Here is a 15,561-nt window from a genome sequence, read left to right as displayed (position 1 = left end):
TAATACACTAAGACGTCATGGTTTGAAATCATGCATGGCACGGAAGGTTCCCCTGCTCAAACCAGCACATGTCAAGGCACCTCACGTATACTTTGTAACACGTCCCTGACCTGCTAAAATTACGTCTGCTGCTTCAAAGTTGGTCTGGATTTTCTTCTAGGTTTAAATTAAAAAGATAAACTGAAATTTCTGTGTGTGCAGTAATTGTTACAATAGCATACTTACATATGCGTGGAAAACTCACCCTTCCTTTTGCAGAATGATTCCTTTATTTAAGGGTCAAATAAGAACAACAGGTGTAAATGCTTGTCCTCTGACCTTTTCTATGATGTGTCTTCCCAGAATGCTGTGCAGTGCGGGCCATGTGTTCAACCTTCAGATTAGGGCAGCCTCATTTCTTAAACTATTTTTAAAGTGCCTTTTATGGGTAATTGTGATTTACTGTCAGTCTCCATTAAAGTCAAGTGTAAGGGTGAGGCCAGAGTGGTGAGGAAGAAAATAACCCACAGCAAGACACCACAGTCGGGGAGAAGGATTGGACACAACACGGTCGCTGCTCATTTCACGTCCTTCGCCTCAATGGATGACGCTCGCATTAGGTCACTGTCTGTCATGAAACAAACAAGCAAATTAAAACATCAGAGTTTCATGGTGAGAAAAACCCTAGTAGCGTAGTAGTAGTATCTTTTATTTTCAAGGTTGATACATTAGAAACCAAACTTCCATTCTGGGTAAAGTTGTTAGTACCCATTAGCAGCGCAACTTCAATTTATTTTTAGGTTTTTTGGACACAAGATTTTCAGCCTTCAAATCCAATACACAAATAATAACAGCACACAGCCTGCCTCAGCCTGGAGGCACTTCCATGTCATGGTAAGTCTGATAAGCTTCCCCACAAAGCTGAACTTTTATACCAAACCTATTTTTGCTTTCCTGTAGTTGCTCTGTACTGTGTGCTGTTTTGTTCACAATCGCTTGACAAAAGGCAGGGGGTGCTCATCTTTAATTCAAGGCAGTCTTTCTTCACACTGAGATAAATCCTCTTCTTACTTATAAGAAGAAGAAAATTACCTTCCAAGCATTCATCTTTCAATTTGGCAATTATTTAGCCTACCTGTATTGTCTGCAATGAAGGATTCAATTTGTGTTTCCGTTCAGGCATCAAGCTGATGCTCTTACCCGCAGTGACACTGAGTTGCTTAAACTGATCCTCTTCCACAATGCCAACCTTCCAGCCCACCTTCCAACCTTCCAGCCCACAACATATGGCTGACACCACTTTCCACACAATCACTTTGGGTTCACAGCAGGTCACACCCTATTGGAATTACCACACCAGGATTAACATGTTGTTGTATTTTGTCTTCATGGTCTAGTGTTTAATTTATTGTCTCACATTTGTCAGCATGAATATCTGCAAAAACGGCCCTGCAAACACACAACATGTCAGCTGAGTGCCCCAGCATCGGTCTGACATCACTTGATATAAGTCGGTGCAACAGACACTGTCCCGGTGTCAATGTAAATCTGTCAATGTTTGCTTTGTGTGATCAAGTTGTTATTCCTTTGTGAGGAGCTAACGGCATGAAAGGCCCGGTGTTCTCCGCATGAATCATTTAGATGAAAGCCTGAAAAGGAGGGAGGGAGGAGGAGTATGAGCCACCTGATGTCAACTTTAATTAGAATCTAGTTTGGTCTGTGTTACCTTGACTTTAAAATCTCAGAATCCTGCAGGGGCAGTGGAGACAGTTCTGTTACAGGATGTGATAAGACTGGCTAATCGGGGCAATTGCTTGATGCAACAGAAAACAACTGGAGAGAAGAGTTAATGGCTTTTTATCTTTTTTAAATGCTTGGTGTACTCTGTATATGTGCATGCCTTGCAGTTTCTTGGACGTGAATCCAATGCAGAGCTCATGATCACAACAGTTCATGCAGTTAATTTTACACACTACTAATAAAAAGGCAACTTGAGGATTGATCTTCTCTCAAGCAGATCATTACCTGTGTGTGGGGATTTTGTCTCGATAGTAGGAATTTCACATTTAACATCTTACCATCATATCCTGTTGCTTTAAGTTGCACCTTGATGTTCATGGAAAGAGAGCAGCTACTTCTAAGTGCAGAGAACGGAGAATGACTAGACTGTAGGAGTGTTTTGAATGAAAAGTGTCTTTAGAAAAAAAAACATGGGAGCCTCAATTCCCAGGATGTCCCTGGTACATCATAAAAAGAAGTCAGGGCACATCACCATCACTTGTGTCTTATTTCTCACTGTTCTGCAGCTTGATGTGATACATCAGAGCCTATAGCGGCAGCCCAGAGAACCATTCCGGAGACTGACAGAAATAGAGATGCTGCTCGCTGCCATCTTGCACTCATTATGCCCATTTAGCAATCCCATGTTGGACAGGGAACCTTATTTCAAAGGCTGTCATTTGAATTGTGATAGCCTGAAGCAAATATAGCACAAACTAAACAGCATTTTATTTTTTATGGTTTTGCCATGTCACTGCTGCCTCAGATAAATGCTGTAATTTCAATACAATGAATGATGGACACTGTGCTGTAATTTGGCATATGTGTTCATACTGCACATTCCACAGCACATATAATGAGGAAAGTAAGTATTTGAACACCCTGCTGTCTATCCTTTTATTTGCAAGTTCTCTCACTTAGAAATCATGGAGGGGTCTGAAATTGTTATCATGTCCACTGTGAGAGACATAATCTAAAAACAAATCCAGAAATCACAATGTTTAATTTTTTTAACTATTTATTTGTATGATACAGCTGCAAACAAGTATATGACCACCTGTCTATCAGCTACAATTCTGACCCTCAAAGACCTGTTAGTCTTCCTTTAAAATGTCCACCTCCACTCCATTTATTATCCTAAATTTGATGCACTGTTTGAGATCATTAGCTGCATTAAGACACCTGTCCACCCCATACAATTAGTAAGAATCCAACTACTAACATGGCCAAGACCAAAGAGCTGTCCACAGACACTAGAGACAAAATTGTACACCTCCACAAGGCTGGAAAGGGCTAAGGAGAAATTGCCAAGCAGCTTGGGGAAAAAAGGTCCACTGTTGGAGCAATCATTAGAAAATGGAAGAAGCTAAACATGACTGTCAGTCTCCCTCGGACTGGGGCTCCATGCAAAATCTCACATTTTGGGGTCTCAATGATCCTAAGAAAGGTGAGAAATCAGCCCAGAACTACACGGGAGGAGATGGTCAATGACCTGATAAGAGCTGGGACCACCGTTTCCAAGGTTACTGTTGGTAATACACTAAGACGTCATGGTTTGAAATCATGCATGGCACGGAAGGTTCCCCTGCTCAAACCAGCACATGTCAAGGCCCGTCTTAAGTTGGCCAATGACCATTTGGATGATCCAGAAGGGTTAAAGGGAGAAAGTCATGTGGTCAGATGAGACCAAAATAGAACTTTTTGGTCATAATTCCACTAATTCCACAGGAGGTCGCCAGTTCAATTGTCAAGTTGTTAACTGGATAAACAAAGGTACAAGTTGACTTTAGCTGCCATGCAAAATAAGCATGTGTTTTCATATACAGTCAAAGTCTTGCCCCACTTCCAGGTTAGCTTCTGTCACACTTGCTTTTTACTTTATTTTTGCACATTTTTGGGTTCATTTCATAAGTTGTTCTAGAAAATCGAAAATTTGTACTGGGTTTGGGGTTTGTAGCACTTAAGACATCATCATGGATCAACAGAAGTAAATTTCCAGGATAATTGCCTAACATGTCCCTCACATTCTGCTCTGTTTGTTGCCGTTCTCAAACTTAATTCTCGTTGGAAAACAACAACAAACTTTGAGCTAACAAGTTACACACTGAAATGGCAAGTTTTGAAGAACATTTAAATCATGCAGCAAGGCAGGGCTGCCTGGTTTGGATTTATTTGAATGATATTGGAGATGATTGCTATTAATGAAGTAGACAACACGCGGCGACACCCACTTACACTTAAGAGCAAATTACGTTTAACCATGTGTCCAGCAAATTTAAATACCTCACGTTACTGTATTGCGTAAACAGTTAACTTTATTTATTATGAATGAGGCGTATGCTTTAATTGGACTAAAACCAACATTTAAACCCTATATTTCAACACACTGCCATCACCGGCCTTTGCAATTGACTTAACCAGTTTTCTATCAAAGAGCAGAACAACAAAGTGTAAAATGTCTCCAGATAACACTTGTTATGGATTGTTACAATAAATAAAATTGAATTGAATTGAACACAGTCTGTGAAAATACTGGATTCAGACAATAGTTTTGCCACGGGCAACCATTTTATCTCTCCGGGATGGAAGTGTACATCTGTGAGATCGAGACCAACCATTTAAAGATGCAGCCGGCTTCTGGATAACGGGTAAAAAAACAAAGAAAACACCTTTTTGCACAGGTAATGCTATTTAACTGAACCCCAGTTCCAAATATATAATATCAGGGTTTTGAGAGACTCATGGAAGCTATCATGAAAGCTACCAGAATAATCACTGTTTTATCTAAAAATGGCAAGATGATTAAATGTCACTCACAGGTACAGTGGTAGTGTAGATACCCTGTATCACATCATATCAGAAAAACTGATAAAAGAAACCTACTAAATGCAAAAAAAGAATAAAGAGGAGTGAAACAGAGGCTCTCTATTCTTATTCCAAACATTGATGTTGGCAGATCATTGGTCAGGTGCTGAGGCACTTGTATTTTTCTAAGTTTAAAAGCACCAAAAATCAATTTATGTGCTCTCTTAAATGGGATAAGTGGTGCATTTGAACGAAGAGACAATTAAAACTGAGTAAAAGTGGACAGTGGAAAAATAATGTGCAAGGACCAGGGAAAACTTTCATTTTTCCAGAAGATGGATGACACACAGCACAAGCAGTCCCCCAGATTTCCTCCTGGAATTATTCCAGAGGGGCAGAGGCTGTGAAAGCAATGGCCAGCTCCCCACTGCGATACTGCATCAAAGTGTTGCAAATACAGAAGCGAGTCATGTTACCCATTCATCTATGTGTGTGTAATTGTTGTTAGAGTTATATACCTGTGTACAGAGAGCAAAGTAAGTCTAGTTGATAGCCCGGGTGTCTGGCTTAAGGATGCATGTCTGAAGGTGGAGTTTGAGATGTTTTCAGTTGAGATGATTATAATTAAAGGAATGAGTTGACATTTACGCTTTTTTGCTTTCTTGCTGAGAGTTAGATAAGAAGATTGATACCACTCTAATATCTGTCTATTGCATATAAAGCTGTAGTCATATTACCCACTCCACAGCATGCAATTAGATATCACAACCTAAGTGATTAAACTCCAACCGCAATAACTTTGAACACACAAAAACCCCACCCAACACCTGTGGAAATTTACCATCCTGATTCTTGTCAATTGCCTCTAAAAATGAAAATGGAATGAGTTTAAAATTGGGGAAAAGAATGCTTTCTATAGTCTTACCGATTAACCCCTGTAAAGCCCAACTTATTTTTTAATTAATTTACATGTTTATTTAACAGGGACCGTGTATAATAAACGTGAACTTCAATTTTTGAAATGTGCACTCTACAGAGATATAGCTGAAAGCTCATTTTCATCCAGTCCCCTGGGACAGTGAACAGTGCTCCAAGCATTATAAAACACGAGTACCAGGATGCACATGGTATTAACAGAAGTAGTTCTCAGTAAGAAAGGTATTTTGAGAAAAGTTCTTTCCCAAAACGTCAAACTTTCCAGTTTAAAGCAATGGTTTTGGTACTTCAGCAGCAGATGTATTCAGATGACTTGTAACTGATACCTGTGAGGTTCGGTGGCAAGGATGTGCTGACATCAGTTACAGGAACAATGACTTTAATGAAATTTCAGCACATATTGATAGATGGCTTCATCTGTACAACATCATCATTTGAATGATTTGACTCAAATAAGGCATTTCAAGTATCGAAAACAACCTACCGGTGTCACATTTTTGGTGAATCGGTTTCAGGGTAGTTGACACGTTACCAAGTTTGACTGGTAAAGCCATCGAACAAGTGGTCAAAGGCTTCCAAGTACCGAACAAATTGGTAAAATGTACAGGGACACACAAGCTGTCTTTTGTAAAAACATCTCCTTCACAATGCATCTGTTTTATCTTTACATTACATCATCAAACTTTGGCTGTGTTGGGTTTTTAGGGGAAACAAGAGGGAAGATGAAAACTGCATTCAGGGACTCGAATGATCATTTTTCACCACCACCATAGATAAAGTTCATGTACACAAGAAAGGACAAACAAACAATGTATGTACAATATTTCTTTTCCTCTTGCAATATTTTAAAAACAAACAAAAAACCTGAGGGCTGTCAACTCCTGCACTTGCTCATCCCATGTCCTTGTATTTCTCTCCTGTTTGGCGCTTTGTAGAGAACCTCTGTCTCACTGATGTCTCAGCAAGGATGTCAGATGCTCTCCAGATTGATCCAAATGCACAGACATTCACGTTCCATCTCAAAGTCGGAAAGAAATGATGGAAAATATACTCATTACAAGGTTATTATGAAGTTCCCTGCAGGCATCTTGAAATGTCAGTATTTTCAGTAGCCTTGAGCAGGATGTGGTTTATGTATTCTACATATTTTTACACTTTAATCTGAGAAGTGTTCACATTTCATAAAGCAACAACAGGTTCATTGTCTTTGTGATAATTGGTCCTGTGACAGTCTGAAACGAGAAGGAAAGACATATTTAAGAGGATGTGAACATCACAGAAATGGATGTGAATTGAGTGTTTCCCCCTATCCTGACAAAGCTTAGCAAATAAAACAGATTAAAGAGAAATGAATTAGCATATGGCGGTGTTCCAGTAAAAATGAAGAGGCTGACCTGCAGATTAACCTTCTCCCCCAGAGGCGTTCCTTGCATCCTTTCAGCAAAGTGTTAATATGTAGATGTTGTGTATGGCTGAGTGTTCTGTCAAGAAAAAGGAGGAAGTTGAGGGGTTAGACCGTGTTGTGAACAAGTCAATTTGCAGTGGAATTAAATCCTGATAATTAGGCTGTTTTGTTGATAACACAGCGAGTGTCAATGCGCTGTACATTTCTCTCCCACTGTTTTGCCAAAATGTCTTCTTTCCCGCGGTCAAGAGAGGTTATCTTACCCTTGTGGTTTTGATCTTGTTGCCGGCGTAACACATCCAGCCTGAGTTGTCAGGGAGCGTCTTGCATTCCTCCCCCTCCAGGCAAGGTTCCATCTCACACCACCACTTCCCAATTACTATGGATGCTACAGGCGACAAAGACAAGAGAAATGGTGATGCGGGTGCCGTTCACCCTAACAGAGTGCAAAACTGGATAGCATTGCCCCGCACTTTGCAGATAGATGTCAGTTCGGCTGGGTGTCCAATCTTTATCATCAAATGTGTCATGGTAAAGGAGGCAGTAAGTAAGTTGGTTGTATGTGTCGCATGTACATGCTTCATATATCCTTTTACAGTGCAAAACTGTTGCCTTTACAACGCAGTTTCTGTATCAGATGCAGTTCTACATGAATGCAGGGGTTGGAACTGAGGCTTTTTATTGTGTGAGAGGATCGGTAGGTGTGACTGTGACTTGACGTGACTTTATTGCATTCCGTCAGCAGAGAAAATTGCCTTAAATACAGGGTAAGTAGACAGTAAATGGTTTGTAATGTGTGACAGAGGAAAGAAATCTGTCAGAGCTGACATTGAGCAACCTCATATGCTCTCAGTCCGCTCAGAGATTTCAGTAATATTTGCAAAAGGATTTAAGATAAAAACTGCAGGTGAGAGGATTTTTTCCAGCCATTATGTGTTTTAGTTGTATCAGACCTGAGCACCGAATCCATTTCTTACAAGGGATTGGGTCTGTGTAGCAGACATTTGTCAAAGCATGTATAAAACCATCATGAAAAATCTACATGTACCTACGTACAGTATGTAATCAAGATCCTCTCTCCTCTGCATCTCTTTGCATTTTGCTATTCTTTCCTTTCTCTTCCCTGAGGTGTGCTACATTCAGCTGTTTGACTGTTGGCGTAAAGCTTGCCCCCCCCCCACCACCACCACCACCACCACCTTCTGCTGTCTGACAGCAACAGAATTTGGATGTGACATTATCCCAGTTAATGTTAATCTTATCTGGGACAAGGCATTGCATGGGTGACTTAGGCTTTTATTAGGAACAAATCTCTGTATCTTTTAAAAACATGTAGCAGTTTTGTCCGTCAGGATTTTTATTTTGTACAATACAGTGCGTGTTTAGTAGAATTAAATCTAAAAATAAAAATGAAAACCTTTCTTTTCCTGCATGTATGATTGAAGCTTGCATTAAATAAAAAAGTGATTTTTTCCCCCTCATGCAACCTTTTTGAACAGCGTTTTAGTAAAACCCGATCATTTTTTCTTTACCTGCTAAAGTACTCACCGTCGACACAAGAAGGTCTGTTTCTGGTGGTTCCAGCCACCTTGCCCGGCAAACAAGAACACTTGACCGTCTGTGACCGCTCCTCAATACGATTCTTATTACAGCATCGGTGAGCAGCAACTACTTCACATGTGCCCCCCTCTGAAAAAATAATGAAAACAAAAAGAGACAATGAACTATATTAAGTCAGCATCTCAAGGGTGACCAAACAACTTACATCTGAATATCTCACTGTGTGAACACCAGTGGTGCAGATTAACATCGTACCTTACTTTACACTTCTATTCCAGTGCATTTTAGAAAAAAATATTGTATGTTTTACTACGATTGGTCACTAATTTATGGTGATTGCGAGACAATGAATGGCAATTAGGAGGATTTTCTTTTTTCTTCCGGTCTGTACGTTTGGACTACTGGTCGGACAGTAAAGAGACATTTGAAGACAATACAGATTTTTAAGACATTTTATAAACCAAACGATTAACTGAAAAAAACAGAGATTAAGTAATTAAGTAATTGTCAATTGCAGACTAGTCTTGCTTTGCCAGACCTTCCTCCACAGCGCTGTGTAAGTGGGTCTCGCTAGTCCACACAGAATTTTGGGATGGGAGAAAAACGTGCTCTGTTTTATTGACATTGCTTTAAACCAATCACAATCGTGTTGGGCAGCGGTAAGCACCGGGTGCCGCTGCAAAATATTCGGGAAGGAACTTGTTTTGGTGGAACGTGTACGTTCAAAAGATGTTTCAGTCGTGCAACAGAAAAGTCCGATTGGACAGATAGTCTAGCTAGCTGTCTGGATTTACCGAGCAGAAATCTCGAGAATAGTTACTCATTTTCCATACAAATCAACCAGTTTAAAATTCCAACACAAAGAAAGCAAAAGGTGACGGCCATCTGGCAGTATTTTTGGCGGCAACGGAGCAATCCCGGAAGTGGACCGTCATGACTATTTGAGTTTATTGAATGAATCCGCCAACTGTTACTCTTACTAGCTACCTTTGAAATTAAGAAATCACATACAATAACCTTATAACATGCATTTTTAAAGATTAAAACAGTGTTTTCCAACTTGTTGGGCTTGGAACCCCTTCATCAGAAAGCTGTGGTTGTGGCCCCTGTCCTGTTTTAGATGAGTCGTTAACGGTTCCATTAGAAAGACATTTCCCCTCAAAATTGATCTACTTTCATTGAAATACCTCTTCATATTTTCAAATATTAAAAAAAAGACATAGAGACATAGAAATGTCCAAAGAATTTTGATTTACTCCTTTGGTTTTACTGTTTATTTTGAATGAGAGACATTCACTTTCTTTTACAGTACTATTACCTTTACCTAAGTCAAATATGCGAGTACTTCTTCCACCATTGACGGTCATATCCATGTTTCTGCTTAAAATTTGTATATTTAATGTGGAAAAATATCTGTGAAACATTAGACTTTTTCCCGTAAACAAGATTAATTGTGCTTTACACTCTTTAGTCTTTGAGCAAACAAGACCCCTGCAGCTTGTTGAATGTTGATGAAGAGATTTGTGAGCGCAGGCAGAGAGAAATACTCTATTTGCAGGAGGAGAGGCCGGCTTCAGGGTTATCATGAATATGAACACTGGCTCCATCATGCAATTATTACCAAGCCTCTGGCTTTGCCCTGAAGGCTAAGAGGACTGGGCCGAATGGACTTGACCCCCCCCACCCCCCCAACCGCCTCCGCGCTCAGACTCTCCACATAAGAGTTGTGCAGCAAAAGAACCATCTGACAATTACACCCGTCAGCATGACACAAGATCAAGGAGGTTGTAGAGAGGACGAGCAGAGAGAGCGGGAAACGTAGCTAGTATTTCGCAATCAACGGGATTTGAAGTAATGTTTGACAATGAGCTGTGGGTTTGTAAACTGTTCCATGGCTAGATTTGCATATATCACTTTACTACATTTAAATATTTGGGTTTGTGAGGCCCTTCTGTTGCTGAGCAGTTTCTTTGAAGCAGGATACAGAATCTCAAGAGAAGTTAGAACCGGGCACAGCATCGAATCACTGCAGCATAAAACCTACATGTCAATATAAAAAAGCTGAGTGGTGACATTATTTAGCCCTTACTTCAACATTTACTACAAGCATTTAGAAGCAGCATATGCGCATTAAGAAAACACTATAACATTGCTGTTTGAATATATGTAGAATTGTATACTACAATGCCTTCTTTTATAGCTTGTACACCATGAAGCATCAATTGCTGGTATATAAATGGATAATTATACATAACATGGTTGTAATACTAAATAATATGTGTAAACTAAAAGAAGTGGTTGATTAATTGGTGTTTAATGAGGCAAAAATAAAAAAAAAAACTTTCCAGCTTCTTAAATGTGAGGATTTAGGTGTTTTCTTCCTTTCTTTTGGATTTGAGTAATACTTTAATCCCCTTCTAATGTAGTATCTTTAAGAATAAAAATTGGTCTATGCACAATATATTAATGTCTTTGCCACCACATAACATGGGCACATAAGTGGAAGAAGTTATCATTGTTTAATGCTTAACGAGGGGTGTTGATGTAAAGTGTTACCTGTGGTGGTTGTTGATCTGATGAAACAAGACTTTTAAATATTATTTTTTGGGCAGTTTAGGCCTTTGATTTTTATGGGACAGATGAAGACATGAAAGGGGAGCAAAGGGCTGCAGGTCGGAGTCAAACCCGCGGCATCGAGGAGTAAATCTCTATAAATGGGCACATACTCTACCAGGTGAGCTACCCAGGGACCCAAAACAAGACACTTGAAGAAATCATCTTGTACTCTATTTAAAAAAAAAAGCTGAAGTTTATGTATGCATTCTGTGTTCATTTATGCTTATTAATGCTAAATTTGGGCTAAAATAAAATGTTGTTAATCTTGTGATACCAAATTACAACATTTGGGATTATAATGGTGTAGACGCAACGATTTCCAGAATTTGCGGGGGAAGAAATGCTTGCCATTGTGGAGATAGCTCCTTTACAAAGAATACTGTACATGTTCCGCCCACAATTTTAAAACGGCAAAACTGAGCCATAAAGTAGCTTAAATTAAAAGAGAGAGAGAGAGAGCGCGTGAGTGTCAGTTTTTGGACATAATTGAACCATCATGTGAGCTCCTGGGGGGATTAACCAACGGGGCCCTGCCTGACCTGATGGAGAGAAATAGATCACTAGGATCATCTCACACTTTATTCTCTCAGTCATACCACAGTGAGTTATAAAGAAATAAAAAACATTCGTCATGATAAACTTAGTTGTAGTTAATTTTGGATTTAGTGTTACTGAGGAGTGGATATGTGCACTAGTGTCAAGATGTTGATTGAATATGAAGGTTTTAAGTAACAAAATGAATAGCCAAATATTAATACAAGAGGAGGAAAAATTTGAGGAAGCAGTACTTTTCCCCACTTGATGCCAAGTCTGTTGAGTTTATTGGGGTTATTGTGACTCCTGGCGCTGGGTTTCAGAAAACATCAACAGCCTTTGGTCTAACTGAAAAGTATCCAGAGCTTACATCTGGACTGGGAGAATGTTGTCTGCTGCCTGATGCACTCAACAAAAGGGCATGTCTGCACAACGTTAATCTTGATGTAACAGTGGAAGCAGTGGGGCGTCATTTGGAAACAACAGCCCACAGGGGTTTGTTCTTCTTAATGCATCTTCTTAATTGCATAAGACAGCCCTAGATTTCCTCTTTGATCTATTAAAAACACACTACGCAACATAATTAACTTGCATTGCTTGTTGCTAGCAAAGAATCGGGATCCTCTATATTTGGAAATCATCACCTCCGAAGAAAATATTAAAATCAAATAAAAATGCAAATCAGTGTGGTACCGCTAGCTCGCAGGTGTACTGGGTGTCTTCTTTTTTAAACAAAAGCAACGCTTCAAGTTCACTCATGGTTTCAGCCTGCAAGTACAACACGCTGCATGCTCCGAGACCCCGTCTTTGCAATATAAATATTTAAGAGGGAGACGGAGAATAACATGGCTGGAGATGAAAGCTCTCATCTGGAGCCATGCAAGGGTATAATTGTTTTCTGTATTTCCATTTCCCCCCATAATCAGTGACAAAGTCAGTCTCCCAAATGACAGCTTCAGAGTGTGAGAGCGTGTGTGCTTGTGTGATCTCTCCAGCAGCCTTTTGATTGACAGGGAACAGGGTCAAACTAAATAATCATCCATGGGGTCAGATGTCACCCAGAAGCAGAGGGTCTCAACTGGACCTGGCCTTTTTTATTTATCTCTATGCTTTGTGCTCTTTCCTCTTTATTACCCTGAGCAGAGAAATGGAGCCTGTCAGGAAACAAGGTGAGCACTTACAATCTGCTTCCAACAGGGCACAGCTCATTTTCTAAGCTGAGCTGAAAAAGTCATAACATAGTGCTGAATGAGGGGGCCGTTCTGTCGTGGTTTCTGGGATGATTTGTTCCTGGTGTTGGTATTATGTTGATTTATTTCCTGTGCTGTGACTTCCTTTGCTTGTCTTTTCTGGCTGTGGAGAAAAAAGTTCTCCCCCACACTGAATTTAGTCTTTAAGTCCATGGTCACTAGTACTTTAACAATTTGGTCTTTCTAAAGTTGTGTCTTACAACTCTGTGCTGCATGGCTCATGTGTCTATCATGTCACATCCCCATTTTACTGACTTGTACATTTGATCACCATCTCCATCACCTCTTTGGTTATTGCTGCTCTGCACATTTGCACGTGTCAAAAAATATTTTGTTGTTTTGGCTTCTGCACTTAAGAAGGCTTATTTTGTTGCGGTTGTTGTGTTTTTATGGCATCTCTTTTTCTTCTGTCTTTGCATTTTAACCCATACCTGTATGTCATACCGTTTCCTGTTTCTGTGGTCTCAAAACATCTCGCCAAGGGGCTATGGTAGAAAATTAACCGGATGGCTAACGCTGGCACATTTACAATAAAACTGATTAATGATCCGTAATGGTCCGTCCTCAGTCTTGTCTGCACTCGTTTTGACTTAGTCACTCTATTCCAAGACTGTTAAATTGATTAACGTTCTCTGACCATGCAGACCATGGGTCTCCGGAATTATACACTTACGGATGTCTTGTCCAATTTTTAAAAATTATTAATGCAACGCACAACAGAGTTGCAGTGAGGTGATGATCACTGAAGGTGAACTTGAAAGTAGGAAAAACTGTCAAAAGCTCTGTCTCCATTTGCATTTCTCTTCCATTCAGATGATGTTTTGGGCCTCAGGCCTTCTTCAAAAGTGATTGATTTATTGATTGATTGATTGTTGAAAAATACCTAAATTAAAAAGAAATACAGATGGAGGCAGAATGTTTCAAGCATTTTTAGCTTCTTCCATTTTTAAGAATTAAAATTAATTTAACATTGGTTAAACTGCATTTACTTTGGAAAGCACTTTTCTGTAATTCATGTTTATTAAAGATAAACTCACGCTAAACTACAAACAATTGTTTTTTGGGGGGGGATCCTACATTTTCCATAATGCAATTTGGAAGCATATTTCATTAGATCCACTGCCTCCTACATACTCAATTATTCCAATCTCCACACCACCAGCGGGCAACGCTTAGTCACAGGCACAGAATAGAAAACCCAGAAAGGCTGAAACATTGGGTCAAAATGAGTCCAGAATAAATCTTAATTGAGCTTTTTTTCCACATTATTTTGGTGTGATATTAAAGTTAAGGCTTAAAAGTCCTATTTACATTGTTATACAGGTGAAAAAATGAAATACACATTTTTGAGGAACCCAAGTAGACGTTTAACCCATGTTCCTATTTAACAAGACAAAGCTATGATCCTGCTTTTCTATCTTTGGACAAGCTTCAGAGTCGGTACAACAAGACAGGAGAGTCTGACAGCTCGCTAGTGTCACATGACGAGAACATCATCAGACAGGCCGGCTACTGAGATCCGTTCGTCTTCAGTCTTGGCTTCGGAAACAATATCACCACAAGGGTTGTTTGTGATATTTCTATTTTTGCTAAACCCTCGTGTTGTCTTCCCGTAGACCAACGTTTAGTGTTTCTGGGTCAACATTTTAAGTTAAACCTCCTTAAGACACTTTTGTCACTTTTCCCAAAGTTCTTTGTCGACTTTTTTGTTGTTTACCCCTATATTTCTGTCCCTTTTTTCAGTGTCCTTAAGTCTTTTTTTTTCTTAAATGCTCTGAAATGAAATAAAACACCCAAATTCAATGAAAATAGTGAACTGATCAGTTATTGAACTGTTTAATGTTATTCTTTTCAATTTGGTTGAAGGAAATCCAAATTTCTGACTTAGAAACGTTTTGAAAATGGGTCAAATTTGTCCCCGAGGACAACAGGAGGGTTCAGGCTGTGAGCTCCTTCCAAGTCTGCATTTGCAAATCATATAATTAATAGTGTTGGTGGTGGAATGCAACCGAGTATATTTATTCAAGTAATTGAGTACAATTTGAGGTTCTTTACTTAAGACTTTCCTTTTCATGATACTTGATGCTTTTACTCCACAACATTTCAGAGGAAAATGTTATATTTTCTACTCCACTACATTCATTTAAGAACTCTAGTTACTAGTTAATTAAGATGTTGAATTCCAAACTTATGATCCCCTTTTAAACTTATGTTGCAGTTTTTCCCTGCAAAATTATACTTCTTATCTAGTCATTTTAGTCTATATTTGAGTACTTGCCCCCTTAGTTTTACTTTCAGTTCAAAGCACCTTGTTTCAAGTGTTTGCTGAAATCAAGTCTCATTTTTCATGAGTTCAAGTGCAGTGACGTGCTTTGTATGTCTTCCACCACTGGATGTCCAAAACACCTTAAAGACTTCTCTCCCATGTTGGCTTTAGGTTATTTCAGTTTTACTTTAATTCAGCATTTAAGTGAAATTCATCTGGCCGAGTGCTTTATCTGCTAATACAGACTTCTAGAACTGTAGCCACTAAACTGACATATTGGTGAGATTGATTTATAACTACATCCCTGCTGCATATTCAATCTGTAAAAAAACAAATATTTGAATTGTAAATGAGCACTCAGCCTTTAAAGTAATATATTACAACAACAAAAAACAGCTGTTTCCAAGGCCAAGAATGAATAACTTACCAAC

General features: G+C 39.3%; 1 protein-coding gene across 3 annotated transcripts in view; it reads right to left on the bottom strand.

Moving 5' to 3' along the window:
* The window catches only part of LOC117948148 (chemokine-like protein TAFA-1), a 31,700-nt gene that overhangs the window by 559 nt on the left and 15,580 nt on the right, over positions 1–15,561 (bottom strand). For 2 of the 3 annotated variants that reach the window (XM_034877655.1, XM_034877653.1), the window contains exons 3-6: positions 8,453–8,593; positions 7,168–7,292; positions 6,894–6,980; positions 5,862–6,731 (exon numbers count right to left, since the gene is read on the bottom strand). In XM_034877655.1, coding sequence (XP_034733546.1) covers positions 6,948–6,980; positions 7,168–7,292; positions 8,453–8,593 — 299 coding nt within the window. In that variant the 3' untranslated portion in view covers positions 5,862–6,731; positions 6,894–6,947. Of the gene's footprint in view, positions 1–5,861; positions 6,732–6,893; positions 6,981–7,167; positions 7,293–8,452; positions 8,594–15,561 lie in introns of those variants that run through there. The other variant, XM_034877654.1, reaches the window with a different exon arrangement.

Source organism: Etheostoma cragini, chromosome 7 (genome assembly GCF_013103735.1).
Source record: "Etheostoma cragini isolate CJK2018 chromosome 7, CSU_Ecrag_1.0, whole genome shotgun sequence".
NCBI classification, from domain to species: domain Eukaryota; kingdom Metazoa; phylum Chordata; class Actinopteri; order Perciformes; family Percidae; genus Etheostoma; species Etheostoma cragini.
This window is presented reverse-complemented; position numbering and strand designations above follow the sequence as displayed.